This window comes from Giraffa tippelskirchi, chromosome 9 (assembly GCF_054371585.1).
Source record: "Giraffa tippelskirchi isolate mGirTip1 chromosome 9, T2T-mGirTip1v1.2.pri, whole genome shotgun sequence".
Classification (NCBI taxonomy): domain Eukaryota; kingdom Metazoa; phylum Chordata; class Mammalia; order Artiodactyla; family Giraffidae; genus Giraffa; species Giraffa tippelskirchi.
In genome coordinates, this window is record NC_137283.1 from 147,962,709 (window position 1) to 147,982,373 (window position 19,665).

A 19,665-nucleotide genomic window follows, 5' to 3' on the forward strand; every position below is an offset into this window, starting at 1 on the left:
CACGCGATCCCGGGGCGGGAGGCGTGCGCTCTGCTCCTCAGGCTCCGGGACTGAACACCTCGAAGTGTCGTTCCTGGAGGGCAGAGCCACTCGGGGAGGTCGGGCACGATGCTGGGTGGTGGCGGTGGGACCGGAAGGAAAGCGTAGTGGACACGAGGGTGAGAGGACCCGGTGGGGGACCGCAAGGAATGCGCCAGCGGAGGGAAAGCACAACCCAACCCAAACTTTCGCGGACCCCGGGGTCTAGAAAGCGCGAGCCAGGCAGAAGCACCAGCCTCTCCCACCGCCCGGTGCGCCCAGCTGTAGCGAGGAGGGGCCAAGCGCAGCGCCGGCTGGAAACGGGCGGTCCTCGCGTCGCGCCCACCCGCCGAGCCAAAGCGCCGCTGCTCCCGGCGCTGAGCGGCGGTCCACCTGAGAAGCCAGACCGCCGGGCTCCGGCCTGCGCGCGGGCTCCGACGAAAGGGGGAATCAAACACGGATCGGGAAACGAGAGGGGAAACTTGACCTCACAGCCTCGCCCAGCCGGGGGAAGTGCCCTTGGGCGGCCCGCGAGCGCGCAGGCTGGAGTCAGAGAGGCTCGGGAAGAAGTGAGCGCAGAGATTTCCACGGGCTAGAGAAAACGGATTAAAAAGACACGTAAAACGCCATCCAAGGCGGCCGCTGGAGCCCGGCAGTTTGGAAGACCACCCTCTTTCCCGCTAGGAGGACAACCGTGACTCGCACTCGCGGAGACTAGGCGCTCCTGGGCGGCCGCGGGTCTGCGCGGAGGAGGTGCCTTTCCAACGCGGGGCGCGCATTCAGACGCCCACGGCCGCAGCCAGGGATTGAGATGCGGCGCGCGGCCGGGGGACGGTCCGGGGTGGGGAAGGTCCGGGGCGGAGCCGGGCACCGTTGACCTCGTGCGGGTCCGAGGGGTGTGCCCGGGCCCCGCCCGCCTCCGCCCCCTCGCGCGCCCGCCGTGCGCCCCTCCCCGCGGCGGCGGCGGTGGCGAATCCAGGGGCTGCGCGGAGAGGCTTGCCCAGCCGCCAGTGCCTGCGAGCTCCGGTTGCTTCGGGAATTCACTTTGCTGCTTTGCCGCTTACTCCTTCCTCAGGCTTCTGATGGCTTTCTGTCTCTGGCCCTGTCCTTCTCTTTAAAAGGAAAACTTTACCGAGATTTCTTTTTCCCCTTTGGAGGAAGAAGATTAAAAGTTCTCAGAACTGGTGCCGCTCGGGCGCCGGGACGCTGTTTGCCGGCGGGGTCCGGTGCCACCATGTGCACCAACATAGTTTACGAGTGGCTGAAAGCGCTGCAGCTCCCGCAGTACGCCGAGTCCTTCGTGGATAACGGCTACGATGACCTGGAGGTGTGCAAGCAGATCGGGGACCCGGACCTGGACGCCATCGGGGTGCTAGCGCCCGCGCACCGTCGCCGCATCTTGGAGGCCGTGCGCCGGCTGCGCGAGCAGGACGCCGCCGCCGCCGGCCTCTATTTCACGCTGGAGCCGCAGCCGCCGCCCGCGCCACCCGGGCCGTCCCCGCTCGCCGTCCCCACCCGCCGCCGGGGGGAGTCGTGCGGTGGCCCGAGCCAGGGCCCCCGCGGGGACCTCCGCGGCCAGACGACCGCCCCTCGCGGCAGGGAGCTGGTGAGCTACCCGAAACTGAAGCTGAAGATCATGATCCGAGATAAGCTCGTCCGCGACGGCATCCACCTGAGCAAGCCCCCGTACTCCCGCAAGGTAAGGAGGCGCCGCCCGGACGGCGCGGGGCGCGGGGCGCGGGGCGCGCGGCGGGAGGGACCCGCCCCCGCCCAGCCGCTCGGCTCCGGCTTGGGGCTGCCCATTCTGGGAGACGACGCAAGACGAGGATGCTTCGGGTGTTTGGGATTCTTTTCTGTGTTCTTTCCGTCTTCGCTGTTTTATTCCCTCCTTCCTGGTGTTAAGACAGGACCTCTCACCCAGGTGTTAATAATTCTCCACTAGGACCAAGTCCCCCGCGTAGTCTCGGTCAACAACTGGACGCAAGGTGGTCACCCCGGGGTGGGGGCCCGGACAATTCTTGGTACCCTCCGTGTAGTTTTGGGTCTAGGGGTACCAGAAGAATGGAATAACCCCACATGGTTCTCGACCTTTCTTTTTTCTCGTTTTCCTTGCCTTTTCGAGAAGCTGCCAGGGGAAACTGGCCAACTCTTTTCATCAAAGAGTGAGCATTGATGCCCTGTTGCTCTCAATTCCATTCAGTCGAATCCCAGCACTGCTGCATATTTGGAACGTGAATGACTGACCTGAACGGTGTAGGGGGCAAGTTAACAGAAAGCCAAGTCGGTCCACTTGGGATAAGTTCCTTCAACTTAGGTAGAGGGAGGTAGTGGGTGCTCAGGACGTTGGAGGTCCTGGGGCCACTGAGGGTGCGCTGCGGCGTTCTGTACTGGGTCACCAGTGTGGTTGATTATTAATTCAGACGAGATGAAGCAGGTACAACGGACTTCTCAGTGGATTCGAAAGTGGGAAAGGAGGACACAACCCCAGGAAGTGAGATTTTCCGTCACTAGTGAGGCAGGAGCCTGGAAAGAAGCAGGGAAGTTGTGGCAGCCGCTGTGTGAGGAAGGCTGAACTGCGGATTTGGGCGTTTAATGATTAACCACAGAAAGTCTTTCTTCTCGGAGCTGGAGCTCGGCCTCCAGCTGAGTCTGTTCAGCTTAGGCTTCTGCAGCCGTCGAGGTAGAGGGGTCCTAACTTGAAAGGAGGAATTAGACAGTACAGGGAATCCTCAACCCTGCCTGGGGTTACTGCAGGAAAAGGAGCGCCTCAGCGGGAAAGTTAGGACTGAGCGAAGCCCAGGGGAAATGATGGTGGGGCTGCTGCTGCTGGCGAGGAGTGAACACCGCGTGCGAACAGGGCCAGGCGGATAATCCACACGTTGTGTGCTTGTCTGGGGCGCTTGCCTTGCTTTATAATCTGAAGACCATAATGTCCGGATTCAAGGAAGTTCCAAAGAAAACTCTGTAAAAAGTAGACAACAGTATGTAAGCTAGAGGGGACTAGAAGGTTTAGTATTATCCATATGTTATTTTGTAAGACAGATAGGCAGTTCAGATAATCTGCTTTAAGAGTACACCTTTGTTTTATAAGAAGTATGTAAAGAGGGTAAAGAGGGCAAGTCTGGAGGACAGTTTGCCTCAAATTAAACATGTATTCCAGTTACCCACTCGGTGTTTGTGCCCCAAATAGTACAATGAAGAGGAGAATGCAGTTTTCTCAGGCAGAGAGAGTTAGAGATACACACTGTGTATATAGTGACTTTGACTGTCAGTGTGTTATAAACACTCCTTCTCGGAGACAGGGTCAGAGGAGTTCAGGCCACTCAGACTTCTGTGATAACAGCCCAGGAAGTGAGGTGGGCTTGGGCTGAGAGAGTGTGAGCCCCTGGGTACATGGTGGGAGCACAGTTCAAGTCCTGGCCAGAAAGGGATGCCAAGAGCAAGTTCATATCAATCGGTCTTGCTTATGCTTCAGGAGGAGGGCTGGGGCTAGGCTGGGAGGGCAGAGGAGAGTATGGGCTGCAGGCGAGGTTGATGTGCAGGAAGTAACACATTTTGATTCTGATGCTTAAAAGACAGATTAAATATCAAACTTAGAAGCTGAAAAAGAATAAGTGGAGGAGGATTCTAAGGACATGAATGTCTGGGCATCGGCTTTAGACTGTGCATTTCTGCCTAAATCAGTGTATGATACGGTAGTACATTTGAGTAAGAGCAATTTCTTGAAGAAAATTTCAGCTTACATTGTAGTACGATTTGCTTTGCATGTAAATAATAATTTTGGTTAACTTCTATATATAAATCCCATAACAATAATGTTTGATAATAAAAATATATCCTCTTTCACTTTCTATACATATGTAATCCTCTTTCTCAAATTGAAGAATAAAATGGGGCCAGAATGTTTTTGTACCTCTTCCATTGATGCTCCCAACTGGGGACCAGAAAAATGTGGCTGACAAATGTAATTGTAAAAAAATTCTGTTAATTTGTATATTTTTTTACAAGAGAAACGTACACAAATTATAAATAATTATACTTAGAAGCCAAAATATAATTCAGTTCTGTTCAGTTCAGTCGCTCAGTCGTGTCCGACTCTTTGCGACCCCGTGAATCGCAGCATGCCAGGCCTCCCTGTCCATCACCAACTCCCGGAGTCTACCCAAACCCATGTCCATCGAGTCGGTGATGCCATCCAGCCATCTCATCCTCTGTCGTCCCCTTCTCCTTCTGCCCCCAATCTTTCCCAGCATCAGGGTCTTTTCCAATGAGTCAGCTCTTCGCATCAGGTGGCCAAAGTATTGGAGTTTCAGCTTCAACATCAGTCCTTCTAATGAACACCCAGGATTGATCTCCTTTAGGATGGATTGATTGGATCTCCTTGCAGTCCAAGGGACTCTCAAGAGTCTTCTCCAACACCACAGTTCAAAACCATATAATTAGTATAGTCCAAACTGAGCATGCACATGTATAGTGCCAGATTATGTTGGTCATTCTGAATTTGTTGTTTATGTGTCCATTATTTAAGTTTTGGATTTTAGTTTATTTAAGATGTTTTTGGATGCAGCTTGTTTCTTTGCAGACGGGTTTAGGACTCCTCTTTAAAATGTGGTCCAAAATAAACTAATTAAAAAAAAAAATGTGATCCAGTTTTTAGTTTCTTCAGATTCCTTGGCTCTGTCATGGTCAGAAAATATAATGTTTATTACATGCATTTGGAATTCTGCTTATTAGAGAGGCCTCACCTCTTCTTTATAGTCTCTGTGTGGCTGATCCTTGTAATTTTTTTGTACTGTGGTGAGATTATTAGATGGTTAGAAAGCAGATTTTACCAAGGGTGATCAAGGGAGGAATAGTGAGCCCTTACAGAAGAAAGTAAGTTGCAGAATTTCCCCAAGAAGTACTTGAAAGGACTGTAGGATTGTGGTATTTGCCTCAATAACAGTTAATGTTACCAGGAACACTGCCGCAGTGCTGTGTTCATTACATCTTATCAACAGTTGTCAATTTCCTTTTTTAGGTCAGTTAAAGTGTAAGAAAAGTAAGTTTCTCTTTGTTTTCCAAAGGTAGTCTACTTTGGAAAACCAGGAGCCTGGAAAGAGCACTGCTTAAAATCTAAAAACATTGAATGACTCCCTCCTTTGCTCTGTCCTTATCTTCTCTGACTGTGGTGATTTTCTACCTTTGTGAAATGAGGACATGTTTTCACAAAGTAAAGATTAGGTACAGCTTTGTGTAAGAAAGAAAGGAAGTGAAGTTGCTCAGTCGTATCTGACTCTTTGAGACCGCATGGACTGTAGCCTACCAGGGCTCTCTGTCCATGGGATTTTCCAGGCAAGAATACTGGAGTGGGTTGCCGTTTCCTTCATTCAGGGGATCTTCCCAACCCAGGGATCGAACCCAGGTCTCCCTTGTTGCAGGCAGACCGCTTTACCATCTGAGCCACCAGGAAAGCCCCTTCTCAATACTTTACTAAGCTTCTCTCTGCGGAGGCTCTGCCAGGCTCCAGGTTACTGAGATAGGCAGAATGCAGCAGCCGTGCCCTCAAGGAACTTGAGATCTGGTGGGGAAGACAGAATAGAATGAACAACAATGATAAGGTGTGCTGATTGCTTTCACGGGAGGCACATGAGCCATGGACAGGTGCCTCCAATCTAGTCTGGGGAGGTGGGATCGTGACAGGCTTTCTAGAACCGGTCTTTAGTCTGAGAACTGAAGGATGCAGGGGTTAGCCTGAAGAAGCCACTGCTGCTGCTGCTAAGTCGCTTCAGTCGTGTCCGACTCTGTGCGACCCCATAGTCGGCAACCCACCAGGCTCCCCTGTCCCTGGGATTCTCCAGGCAAGAACACTGGAGTGGGTTGCCATTTCCTTCTCCAACGCATGAAAGCGAAAAGTGAAGTCGCTCAGTCGTGTCTGACTCTTAGCGATCTCATGGACTGCAGCCTACCAGGCTCCTCCGTCCATGGGATTTTCCAGGCAAGAGTACTGGAGTGATTGTCATTGCCTTCTCTGAGCCTGAAGAAGAGGAAGAACCTAAAGGGAACAAGTGTTCTAGGCAGAGAGAATGGTGTGAAAGTGAGGGATGGCCCCATCCAGCAGGGCAGAGCGGATGTAGAGGGATTCAGTCCTGCTGGAGCAAGAGTGCTTTGGAGAAAGTGGCAGGAGGTGGAGAAAGGCGGGGGCTGGTCCTGAATGGACTTGGAGTGTATCTCAAGAGGGAGGTATTGATGGATCCTGACCAGAGATGGAGTAAAGGATTAAGATGAGGTTGCAGTGTCAGGAGACACTTGCTGCAGCCTGGACTGCGGGAGGCGCCATGGAGGTAAGTGAGACATAGAGTTGCCAGGATTGGATGACTGTTTGAATGACAAGGGTGAGAGGGGAGGGAGGTTGAGATGACAGGTTGTGATGCCCTCTCCTGAGTAGGGAATCCAGAAGGAAAGCAAGTTTGGAAACAAAGATGTTGCCTTTGGGTTTAAACACACCGAGTGTCCAATATTGGAGGCATATTTGTGCATATTTATCTAGTTAACAGTTAGAAATTCAGGAGCAGAGAAAAGATGCTGGAGCAAAAGATATAGATTTGGGAGTTGTCCCCATGTTGAAGCCACAAATATGAGTGAGCTGTAGAGGGAGGAGAGAAAAGGGACCCGGACAGAACCCTAAGGAACACCAGGATTTGAGAGATGGGCCGAGGATGAAGAACCTTGGAGGGAGGTGAAAGGGTGAGTCATCGGAAGCAGTGATGCTTCAAGGAGGAGGGACTGGTCAGGAGGTCAGAGTGCAATCAAGCAGGATAAGAACTAAGTGTATCCATGGGAGGTAGCAGCCATGCCAGCGGGGACCTCTGATATAGCAGATTAAAGTGATGGACCAACGAGAGGAAGTAAAAACGGGGAGCACAAACAACTTTTTATTTTTAAAGACTTAATTTTTTTAAAGAGCAGTTTTATTTTAAGTTTTTAAAATAAGATTCTTTTATGTGGACCATTTTTAAAGTCTTTATTGAACGGTTGCAATATTGATTCTGTTTTATGCTTTGGTTTTTTTTGGCCATGAGGCCTGTGGGATCTTAGCTCTCTGATCAGAGATCAAACTCATAAGCCCTGAATTAGAAGGCGAAGTCTTAACCACTGGACCATCTTGGAAGTCTCTAAAAGTGCAGTTTTAAACTGAGAGAATGGTACAGAGATTTCCTATATAACCCTGCCCGTACACAAGGATGGTTGCCTCTCTTATCCGCATCCCCCACCAGAAGTGGTACATTTGTTACGATTGATAAACTTACATCAGTACATTGTAATCATCCAAAGTTCAGATTTTACATTAGGGGTCACTATTGATGGTGTGCATTCTGTGGCTTTGGACAAATGTATACTGAATGACGTATAACCATCATTATGGTATCAAGCAGAGTATATTCACTGCCCTAAAAATCCTTTGTGTTCTGCCCATTCATCCCTCTCTTTCCCAACCCCTGGGAAGAAATGTTGTTTTTTTTTTTGCCATCTCCATAGTTTTGCCTTTTCCAGAACATTACATAGTTAAGAGTTCTGTAGCCATTTCAGATTGGTTTCTTTCACTTATTAGCGCTAGGCATTTATGATTCCTCTGGGTCTTTTCATGGCTTGATAGCTCATTTCTTTTTAGTGCTGAGTCATATTCCATTGTCTGGATGTACTGCAGACAACTTTTTAACGAAGTCAGACTGAGAAGATAGAACTGAAGTTACATCTGGAGGAAGAAAGGGGAATTTGGGTCAAGCGAGGAGTTTTGTGGATTTGTATTTTTTTTCAAGAATGACAGAAGCTATAGCATGTCTAAGTATTGGTGGAAGAACGTCAGGGAGAGGGAGCCTGTGAAGATAATGGGAGAAGGGTGATGACCCAAGAGATCAAAGAAGTGGAGGGAATTGTGTCCAGAAAACTGGAAGGAAAGGGGGAGGATACTTTCTTCATGACAGAGGGGTAGAGAGGAAGGATGGATGAGCAGACTGGGAACTTTGTTGGTGTGACATTGAAGAGTCTTCCTTTCTCTCCCTGCCCACATGATACCAGTAAGGGGATAGATGGAGAGATTAGAGATTTTTGGTGAACATTGTGTTAATAGATATATATTAGGTATTTTGAATCTGGTGTTTATGCTGCTGCTTCTGCTTAGCCGCTTCAGTTGTGTCCAACTCTTTGTGACCCCATGGACTATAGCCTGGCAGGCTCCTCTGAAAACTGGAGTGGGTTGCCATGCCCTCCTCCAGGGGATCTTCCTGACCCAGGGATCGAACCTGGGTCTCCTGCATTGCAGGCAGATTCTTTACTTCTGAGGCATGAGGGAAGCACCTTTGCCTAAATAGAAATATTATAGAACAATGCTAAAAGGATTTATATAAGTAAACATGAATAGAAACCACACTCACTATTCATGTGTTTGTGCTGCAGTTATAAGCTATGTATGGTGTTGTGTTGTGTAAGTTTGGCCATGCTTGTGCACAGGGGTCATGGTAGTTGTGGATGGTTCAGTTCAGTTCAGTTGCTCAGTCATGTCCGACTTTTTGCGATCCCATGGACTGCAGCACGCCAGGCTTCCCTTTCTATCACCAACTCTCAGAGCTTGCTCAAACTCATGTCCATCAAATCGGTGATGCCATCCAACCATCTCATTCTCTGTCGTCCCCTTCTCCTGTTGCCTTCAATCTTTCCCAGCATCAGGGTCTTTTCCAATGAGTCAATTCTTCACATTACATGGCCAAAGTATTGGAGTTTCAGCTTCAGTATCAGTCGTTCCAATGAATATTCAGGACTGATTTCCTTTAGGATGGACTGGTTGGATCTCCTTGCAGTCCAAGGGACTCTCAAGAGCCTTCTCCAACAACACAGTTCAAAAGCATCAATTCTTTGGCACTCAGCTTTCTTTATAGTCCAACTCTTACATCCATACATGACTACTGGAAAAACCATAGCTTTGACTAGATGGACTTTTGTCGACAAATTAATGTCTCTGCTTTTTAATATGCTGTCTAGGTTGGTCATAGCTTTTCTTCCAAGGAGTAAGCATCTTTTAATTTCATGGTTGCAGTCACCATCTGCAGTGATTTTGGAGCCCAATAAAATAGTCTGTCACTGTTTCCATTGTCTCCCCATCTACTTGCCCAGAAGATGTGGATGGTAGGGAACCTGTAAAAGTATCCTGTTTTCTAGCAGACTTGGGAAAGCGGAAGGGGGCTCTAGGGTAGATCGTGGATGGAGCAGGTATATAGATTTCACTGGAAAATACCTCCTAGGCACACACTACCAACTAGAGCTGTTTGAGCTAGTATAACCTTACTTAGTAATACTATAGGAGTGTTAAACTTCATTCACGCCTCAGACATTCATGGTAATAGGGTTATTCATAGGTGTCTGGGAGAGATGGCTTGGGATGAAGGTGTTTGGAGAGACAGGTAGCATGAGGGCTCCTGTGTCGGGCACCAGGGTGAAGGATATAGAAGAAATATTTAGAAAGAGAGAGGTTGGCACAGATAGGCTTGTGTTGTTTGGAGTTGTGCCTTGGGTCCTGGCAGAAGCTGAAATGACAATAAATATCCCTTCTCCCAAGAATTTCTGCCTTTATGAAGTTACTTTGGACAGACTGGAGGTTGGCAAATTTCAGTTTTTTCAAATCAAATCAATATCATCAAGTATCCTCAATCTGGACAAGAGAAGATCTTTCTAGGTTTTTTTGTTTGTTTGTTTTTATTCCCTGAAAAGAATACTGTGGATAAAAGAGAGAGAAAGGAGACAAGAGCTTGTGTGCTGGCGGGGCTGCCCATTTCATCATGCTCCTCATAGTTTAGTTTCTATGGAGTTTCAGCATCCGTGGACCCTCGGCCATCCATCCATCCATGCATCCATCAATCCATCCGCCCACCCTACTTGATGAACATTAAGCAAATGCCATGTGCCAAGCCCTTGGCTTTACAGCAGAGAACTTGGCAGACATCCTCCTGCTTACTCTTTAAAGGACCTTGATGTGGAGGGTCCAGCCCATTGCCTGACATGGAATGGATGCACCATGTAAAAGTTGAATATTACTTCCAAAAGTTAGCGAGGATTGGAGAATTTTACGCTTGTGTTTATTTCAGATGTTAAAAAAAGATCAACTGTGGTTGAGACTCCAATGAGGTGATGAAGTTTAAAATCAAAATGTGTTTCTTCATTAAGTAGTATCAAAGAAGAACTAGGACTTAAAGTTCTATTCTTGCAGGTCATCTGAAAAGAAGATATTGGCAGCAGGGCCAGGACCAGGGTAAGGCAGGTGGGTCGCCAAGGTACAAAATTGAAGAAAGGAATCAGTCTCGGGGTTGTGCCAGCCTGGGCAGTCTGCCATTAACAAAATCAATCCCTTACCAGGAAATAGTGGATATTTGTGGGCATTTCAGGGAGCCTTCAAATCAAACACTGGGCAGTCACCTACCCTTCGGATACTCAGAACCTGCCTTCAACAGCAGGGCGCTGAGAGCCTAGTTGGACAGCTGAGCTCCCAAACTAAGAGGACATGGTTTCTATGGTGATGGCAGCCCACTGAGGTCATCCAGGTGAGAGAGGCTTGTGGGTTCCTGTTACTCCTCTGTTGACATGATGGTCTAGTGGTTAAGAGCACAGGCTCAGAACCAGACTGCAGAGTTCATGTCCCAGCTCTGCCCCACGCAAGGTCATCTTTGGCTCCTCTCTCTGCCGTGTGCTTAGTCACCCAGTCGTGTCTGACTCTTTCTGACCCCATGGACTGACCTGCCAGATCCCTCTGTCCATGGGATTCTCCAGGCAAGAATACTGGAGTAGATTTCCATGCCCTCCTCCGGGGGATCTTCCCAAAGCAGGAATCCAACCCGAGTCTCTTACATCTCCTGCATTAGCAGGTAGGTTCTTTACTGTCTGAGCCACCAGGGAAGCCCAAGAATACTGGAGTGGGTAGCCTATCCCTTCACCAGGGGATCTTCCTGATCCAGGAATCAAACCATTGTCTCCTGCATTGCAGGTGGATTCTTTACCAGCTGAGCTAACTGGGAAGCCCCTCTCTAAAAAGTAGTAATACTCGTGACTCTTAAGGTGATTGGTCCTTGTACAGGTAGCACTAGTGGCAAAGAATCTGCCTGTCAGTGCAGGAAATTTAAGAGTTGTGGATTCGAGCCCTGGGTCAGGAAGATCCACTGGAGGAGGAAATGGCAACCCACTCCAGTATTCTTGCTGGGATAATCGCATGCACAGAGGAGCCTGGTGGGCTGAGGTCCTTAAAGTGATTAGATGAGCTAATACTCTTGAACTCTTTATAACAAAATTTCTACCCATTTCTTAAGACTGTGATCATAAACTCCCACAAACTTGATGTGTGAAACAGCAGAAATTTATTCTCTGCCGGTTCTGGAGGCTATGTTCAAAACTAAGGTTCGGTAGGGTCTTGTTCCAAGATCCTAAAGGTCTGCACTGATTTACCTACAGTTGCCCCCAAAGGCTCCAAACAGCGCATTTCTCCCTGCTACCGAGAGGACAGGCACCACTGACCTGCTGGAGCACGTGCCCAGATGTCCAAGCTGTTTGCATGGCAGCCTGGACCTGGTGCCCAGCCTTCCCTTGCTCAGTTCTATTTGACTCTACGACCTCGTGGACTGTAGCCCACCAGGCTCCTCTGTCCATGGAATTTCCCAGGCAAGGATACTGGAGTGGGTAGCCATTCCCTTCTCCAGGGGATCTTCCCGATCAAGGATTGAACCCGGTCTTCTGTATTGCAGGCGGATTCTTTACCGTTTGAGCTACCAGGGAATTCCTTGGTCTGGGCCCCACTCAAAACTAGCGGATTTGGGGGATCTTTTGGTAAAAGGGCTGGAGCAGCACATCCAGAGGGGCATAGGTTTCCTCCAGAATCCAAAGGGGCACTGTGCTCCTTCTTTGATTGTCAGAAAAGCAGCCAGATGCAACAGCTCATCCTTACTTTTGATAGGATGTCTCAGTATAACCCACACCACTGGACCCCTGAGAGTTGCATTGAGATAGAAAGCCCCTGAAATTTTGTTAGATTTCCCACTTTCTGATATGTGGAAGTCTTACCAGTACATCTAGAGTAGTTGCTACATCTTGCCCACTAGGTCCAAGCAGTGTGATGTCATGAGTATAGTGGTCCAGTGTGTCATTTTTTTGGAAAGGAAGGGCGTTTGGAAGAACATAGCTCATGGTGAGGGCAGGTACATCCAGGACCGTGATAGTTATCACTTTTCAAGGTCGTAGTCTGTGTAGAGCTAGAAACAGCATCGAATCCTTGGCTTATAGTTAAGGCTTATTATTGCTACTGCCAGCACGTGAGCTAAAGGTTTATAACAGTTATTTTCTAAGGTTTTTGAAAAATGTTATTTCAGATCAAACTGCTGATTTGGGTTTGAGGAGGTTTGGGTGGAGTAGGAAGAGAATCCTTGTTTTCAGTCAATATGAAAAGTATTAAGGACAAGGAATTGTGGATCATGCCGAAAGTCATTAAGTATACAATCTGTCTTACATAGAGACTAAGTGATATCTAATAGTTTAAACAGATTTCATTACCGCTTCTAATTGAAATAAATGGTCTGATGAGCTCTTCAAACCTTCCTATTATGTTTCCATAAAGTTATAAGTACTAACAAAATAAGATCTACCGCATTTGGAACATGCTCAAAAGACAAGGAAAACAATTTGTGTGTATTCTTTACCAAAATCCTACCGAACAGATATTCCGATTTTAAGGTGTTTTTCCTAGAGCATAACTTTATAATGAGACTAGAGATGAACCTGTTGATTTGACACTTGTATTTTTTTAGCACTCTACCTCTATTTGACAAGATTATTTTAAGTAAAAGTCAGAGAATAATACACAGTATTTATTTTCTTGATTTTTTTTTGTTTTAAACAGTTCACAATTAAAATAAGGAGTGCATTTCAGTTTTAAAGAATTCAAATTTAGTAAAACCATTACATCTATAAAATAGAATTTGCACTTAACCAATCTAGCATACTACCCTGTTGCAGTTTGTACCAGTTTGTACTAAGTTTCCCTGTTTTGACTTTTCAACACGAATGAAAACTCTTTAAGTGGTCACATAAGAATACTAGAATTGAACTAATTCAAGTTATGTTTGTTTGTTTTTTAACAAATCATGGTGCTATCATTGTTTATTTTCAGTCTGTTTGACTTATTCATGCAGTACCATGGGAGAGACATGACCACTTCTACCAACTTATTTTAGAAAAGGACTCTTATAACCAAGTTTGTGGGTTGGTGCCAGTCATATAACCAGGAGTTCTCTGAATTAACTCCCATGTAGAACACAATGCTTATAAAACGACAGATAATAAAAGATGCTAGTTTGAAGTGAATGTAATACCATTATCACTTGACAGTAACTGTGACAGCTAGAAGTTAGGCCAACAAAAGATTTTTTCAGGGAGAAATGTTGTATCACTGACATTGTTTAGAGTTCCTATAGGACATGCTCATAATTCAGAGTTTCATTTTCTTTTAAGGGCCCTTCTTTGCCTGCCCCTCTCTCTGCCCTGTCCTTGGAAGACATAAAGAAATGTGATCTTTTTAGTTTAAGAAAAGTTATTTATTTTGTTAAATGGTGCCAGTTCAGTTCAGTTCAGTTCAGTCGCTCAGTCATGTCTGACTCTTTGCGACCCCATGACTTGCAGCACACCAAGCCTCTCTGTCCATCACCAACTCCCGGAGTCTACCCAAACCCATGTCCATCGAGTCTGTGATACCATCCAACCATCTCATCCTCTGTCGTCCCCTTCTCCTCCCGCCCCCAATCCTACCCAGCATTAGGGTCTTTTCCAATGAGTCAACTCTTCGCATGAGGTGGCCAAAGTATTGGAGTTTCAGCTTCAACATCAGTCCTTCCAATGAACACTCAGGATTGATCTCTTTTAGGATGGATTGATTGGATCTCCTTGCGGTCTAAGGGACTCTCAAGAGTCTTCTCCAACACCACAGTTCAAAAGCATCAATTCTGCGGCGCTCAGCTTTCTTCACCGTCCAACTCTCACATCCATACATGACCACTGGAAAAACCATAGCCTTGACTAGACGGACTTTTGTTGGCAAAGTAATGTCTCTGCTTTTAAATATGCTATCTAGGTTGGCCATAAGGAGTAAGCATCTTTTAATTTCATGGCTGCAATCACCATCAGCAGTGATTTTGGAGCCCCAAAAAATAAAGTCTGACACTGTTTCCACTGTTTCCCCATCTATTTCCCATGAAGTGATGGGACCAGATGCCATGATCTTAGTTTTCTGAACGTTGAGCTTTAAGCCAACCTTTTCACTCTCCTCTTTCACTTTCATCAAGAGGCTCTTTAGTTCTTCTTCACTTTCTGCCATAAGGGTGGTGTCATCCGCATATCTGAGGTTATTGATATTTCTCCCGGCAATCTTGATTCCAGCTTGTGTTTCTTCCAGCCCAGCGTTTCTCATGATGTACTCTGCATATAAGTTAAAAAAGCAGGGTGACAATATACAGCCTTGACGTACACCTTTTCCTATTTGGAACCAGTCTGTTGTTCCATGTCCAGTTCTAACTGTTGCTTCCTGACCTGCATACAGGTTTCTCAAGAGACAGGTCAGATGGTCTGGTATTCCCATCTCTTCCAGAATTTTCCACAGTTTATTGTGATCCACACAGTCAAAGGCTTTGGCATAGTCAATAAAGCAGAAATAGATGTTTTTCTGGAACTATATCTCAAAAGAGTGTAGTGTGAATTAAATGGGATAATATTTATAAGGTTACTTTGTAAATTTTAAAAGAACTGTACAAATTTAAAGTGTTCTTGTTGATAATGTATAAATCATTATGTTTCTAATACAGTTTTTAAAATATTTCTGATTGAAAAGAAAATACACTGAATTGAGAATATTTGGAGAACACTGAAGTAGATTGAGAAGAAATGTAAAATGGTCTGTACAATTTCTAACCCTCATAGTGTATTTCTTTAAAAATCACCCATGAATTAGAATTTCTGTCTTGTACACATACACAAATCTGGTATTGGATAAGAAGAAGGGTAAGGCTATTCTTGTGTTAGCAGATATTATTTGAAAAATGATTTTAATACTAAGACATATTCCATCTTAGTTTAACACCATGATTAATTCAATCATTTTCTTATTGGGTTGAAGCCTTACCCATGTTATTATTGATTATTTTAATTTCTTTATTACTTGAAAATGTCATGTTTGAGAAGTAGTATTTCATCATTCTTTGAATGATATTTCTTAGATTACCAATCAACATAGTTTTGTATTTGTGGCTTATATATTTATAATTATGTAGTGCTTTTTTGTGTTTGCCTGTTTTTTTTTGTTGGTCTTACATCATTTCCAGTTGCTTTGCAAGAATTCTTTCTATATTAAGGAAAATAATCATTGTTGCATAAAGGTTGCAGAGGTTTTTCAGAGTGTTGGTTTAGCTTAGAATTTTATGATTTATTTTTAGATGTCTAAAATTTTTAAACTCTTATGTATTCTACCTTATCAATAATTTTAGTTGTTTCTTTCAGACTGAAGGAATATAGAGGATACAGACTTTGAATTGAACTTAAAGTCTTTTTTTTTTTTTTTTTACCATTTACTTGGACAAATTATTTAATCTTTCTAAAACTGAGTTGACCCATCTATAAAATGGGTAAACTATCACCCACTTCATAACGAGTGTTGGATACAGAGACAGCTGTGAGAAACACCTCAGAGAGTGACTGACAGATAGTAATTCCTCAAAACATCTGGCTAATGTTTGTGGTGTAATGCAAAACTGTGTGATTATGAGGTTATGCTTAATATGAAGACTTATCTTAAATTATTAGTTTATGTCCTTGTGATTCTGTTGAAGTTAGCTGTTCTTTTCATAATTTCAAAAAGCTTTTAAACTATCAGTAACATATATATTTGTCTGGCAGAACAGTTGAAAATATTTTTCCCAATTTACCATTTGCTTTTTATGTTTTCCTCTTTTTTTGAATGAAGAAATATAATCAATCTCCATTTTCATGATTACTTTTATCCTTATAATATTTTATGATACTATCCTTATAATATTTGTGATTATTTTATTCTTAAATTCTTTCTCTATTAAAAATCAGTTAATATTTAGCTATAGCTCCAGTTAATTTTTTTGGTTTCGGGTTTACATCAAACTCTCTAATTCATCTGAAATTTATTTAGGGACATGATATAAGATAAAGTTCTAATGTTATATGTAATCTGATATAGACAAAATTTTATCACCTACTTCACAGGAATTATAGCTTTTATTTGTCTCTTCTGGTCTTATTGCATTGGCTAGAGTTTATATGGCAATGCTAAATAATAATGATAAGTAGATGTTTTTGTCTTATTCCACATTTTAATGGACAGGCTACAAGGATTTTGTTAGTATTCCGCCATTGGCTCTCAGCTTAAGGTATCCTTTGTGATGTTGAAGAGCATCTTGGTTTTAGTAATTTTGTAGGCATTTTTTGTTAGGGATAGACATTTGATTCTAGTAAATGTCTTTTTTTGCAACTTAAAAATAGTTGAGAGTCTTTTTCTTCTTGGGCCTAACGCTGTGATGTATTGCATGAACAGATTTCCTGACATGAAACCATCCTAAAGGGGTGTCTTGTGAAGCAACCTGAGTGTCAGAGGAGGAATTTTGTGATCTCACGCCCAGATTATTGTCACATTCTTTTATACTACATATCTTTCCTTTCACGATGATGTTTGACATTTACTTTCAGTTTGGTAACCACTGCGACAGTTGTTGTCATGATATTATTACAGTTGACTTCTGCCAGTAGCTTTTGGAAGTTGTCGTCTCTGTCTAGACAAGCAGGAGAGGCAGTGACAGCAGTGAGATGGGGGGACCAGCGCCACACTCTTCTTACTCAAAAGGCAATTGACACGGAGTTGTGAGTAATTGATTTAGTTTTCTGGTTTGTGGAGACATTTTGTCTTTGAACCAGAGGGCAGAGACTCTGAGGGAGGTGAGGAGTTAACTTGAATCTTTATTGATTTCACTGTTTTCACAGCCAAAAATGGGCTTTGCCCCCAACCATGTGTGGTTCAGGAAATTGCTCCCAGATTCTAGAATTATATTCTTCTCCTCCATCCTCCCACTCTTCCTCTTCCCCCACATACCTTGTACTCCCTGATCAATTAGTCTTTGCCCTTCCTGCCCCCACCCCACCCCACACCTTTTAGTGGAAAATATAGATGGGGCTGCTTGCCAGATGCCATGTTAAATAGAAAACCCTTATAAAAGGAATTGAAGTGGCATTCATTTGAATTTGAATGTTTGGCTTTGCATAGAAACAACAGTCCACTTGTAATAAAGATAAAGTTGGAGAACTCTGTAAGAAATATTATTGGAGCAAATCCTTGATTGACTGTTAAACATTTGTTGAAAGGTCAAATAGAATGACTTTCTTTTTAAAAGGCCATTGAAGCAAATATTAAAGATGGGGTACAGGAATGGTATGTTGCTAGATGAAACACCTACCTCAGTTGCTGCATTCAGCTTAGTTTGTAGAAATGGATGCACCCAACGCTTCCCAAGCTGGCCATCAATCATGCAGTAAAGATATAGGCACTTTAAAGTAGCCATGTATCAATGCAGAATGAAACACTGCTGGATTAGGACGCTCTCCTTGGGAAACTCTTGATTGAATAAAGTAGTACTGCCTTAAGTATTAGCCATATTTTCATGGCCAGAAAGTAATAAAGTGGTAGATGGTCTTTATGAAGGGGAAATATCTGACATAAAAAAAGTTGAGTAACGTGTGTGTGTGTGTGTGTGTGTGTGTGTGTGTGTGTTCAGCCGCTCAGTTATATCTGACTCTTTGCAACCCTATGGACTGTAGCCCACCAGGCTCCACTGTCCTTGTGATTTCCCAGGCAAGAATACGGGAGTGGGTTGCCATGCCCTCCTCCAGGGAATCTGCCCAACCCAGGGATCGAACCTGTGTTTCCTGTGTCTCCTGCATTGGCAGATGGATTCTTTACTGCCGAGCCACCTGGGAAGTCCTTGAGTAATTCTTAGGACTTGCTAACTACAGGATCCAGTTAAGATGAAAAGTGGCTCTACCTAAATGTGAAAGAAAAAAAAAACCCTAATTCGATGAGTTGTTAATTGCATCCAAAGTCAGTGCTCTAGTCACCATCATTTGTAAAACATCTAAAGAAAAGATGGGATTAGTTCCTGTCTGGGGTCCCACAAACCTCTTGAATCTCCAGCTTGCTTAGGCTTGCACAGTAGAAGAATAATTCAGGATATGCATATTGCATCCATTATAGATTAGAGTGGAGCCAGAGGGTATGCAAAGTAATTTATTCTTTTGAGACCTACTTCATTACGGAGAGGTGGTGGAGAGTTGGAGTTAGGTTGGTGACGTTAACTTTGAGTTTTATTGCCATGTCATTTTAAATCAGAGTTTTTACTGCCACTTCTTGGCAGAGCAGTTTGGGCCATGTGTTTATCTCTGTTAATATGGTTCCTTATATTGATATACTCACCTTGAAAATAGTGGTGGATTGAATCTTCTAATCGTTTATTAAAACATCGTGGCAGTGACACACTTGACCTGCTGAGTCATGTTAGTCTTGCTCTCTGACGGGAAGTGTGATCTTCGTTATCACCCCCAAGATTGCTGTTTTGGGGTGCACATGCTGAATTGTGTTACAAGTGACTTGTAGGAAAAGTAGGAGAGGTGTTCTTTTGAAGGCAGGCAAACTGAAAAAGCAAGAGCTTCCTAGAGCAGCGAACTCACCCTGTAATATGACCACTTTCACTGTGCTTTGATTCACTCGTTGTGAAATTCAGACGTATTCAAGGGCTTTCCAGGTAGCTCAAGTGTAAAGAATACACCTTCCAAGGCAGAGGACACAGGCAAGAGAGGTGGGTTTGATCCCTGGGTCGGGAAGATCCCCTGGAGGAGGAAATTGCAACCCACTCAAGTATTCTTACCTGGAAAATCCCATGGACAGAGAAGCCTGGGGGCTACAGTCCATAGGGTTGCAAGAAGAAGTCAGATATGACTAGCAACTGAACACATACACATTCTTGATTTAAGCTTATATGAATTAATTATGGATATGTCTGATTTTCCTCTTCATATCAGGAGGGGACTTCTTCACTGAACTACCTCCTTCGTGCAGGATAATAATCGTGATAACAGTCTGTATTATTGAAGAGTGTTTTATCACAGTATTTCATTTTGTCCTCATCACAGGTCTCTGAGAGCAACGGTATTTGTGCTATCCCTGTTTTATGGGTGAGGAAGATGAGGACTAGTTGTGGGGTGGGGAGTGGATATGTCCTAGAGATTTTCACTTTATTTTTAAAATTTAATAGCATGCTAATTAGTGTAAATTCCATAGGCTCATGAGAGAATGAATCCATACTTTATGTTTGATAAGACAAAGAGAATGCCTTCATTCTATCAACATGCATTACAGATACTGATTGGCAAAAGGAGACCGGAAAGAGAGTCATATAGAAATTAAATCACATCAGCTTGGTGACAGAAGTCCCTGTTAATCTTGAGTGTTAATCTTCATCAGTGTTAATCCACTGATGAAGCAATTAGTTATCATTAACTGTGTATGTTACTGTTGAA

The 19,665-nt window shown here is 44.5% G+C and overlaps 1 protein-coding gene across 3 annotated transcripts in view; it reads left to right on the top strand.

Annotated features, from left to right (window-relative positions):
* The first annotated feature begins 443 nt into the window (after positions 1-443).
* SAMD5 (sterile alpha motif domain containing 5) overlaps positions 444-19,665 on the top strand; it is a 418,153-nt gene continuing 398,931 nt past the window's right edge. For 2 of the 3 annotated variants that reach the window (XM_081529913.1, XM_081529915.1), the window contains exon 1: positions 450-1,717. In XM_081529913.1, coding sequence (XP_081386039.1) covers positions 1,253-1,717 — 465 coding nt within the window. In that variant the 5' untranslated portion in view covers positions 450-1,252. Of the gene's footprint in view, positions 1,718-19,665 lie in introns of all 3 variants that reach the window. The other variant, XM_081529914.1, reaches the window with a different exon arrangement.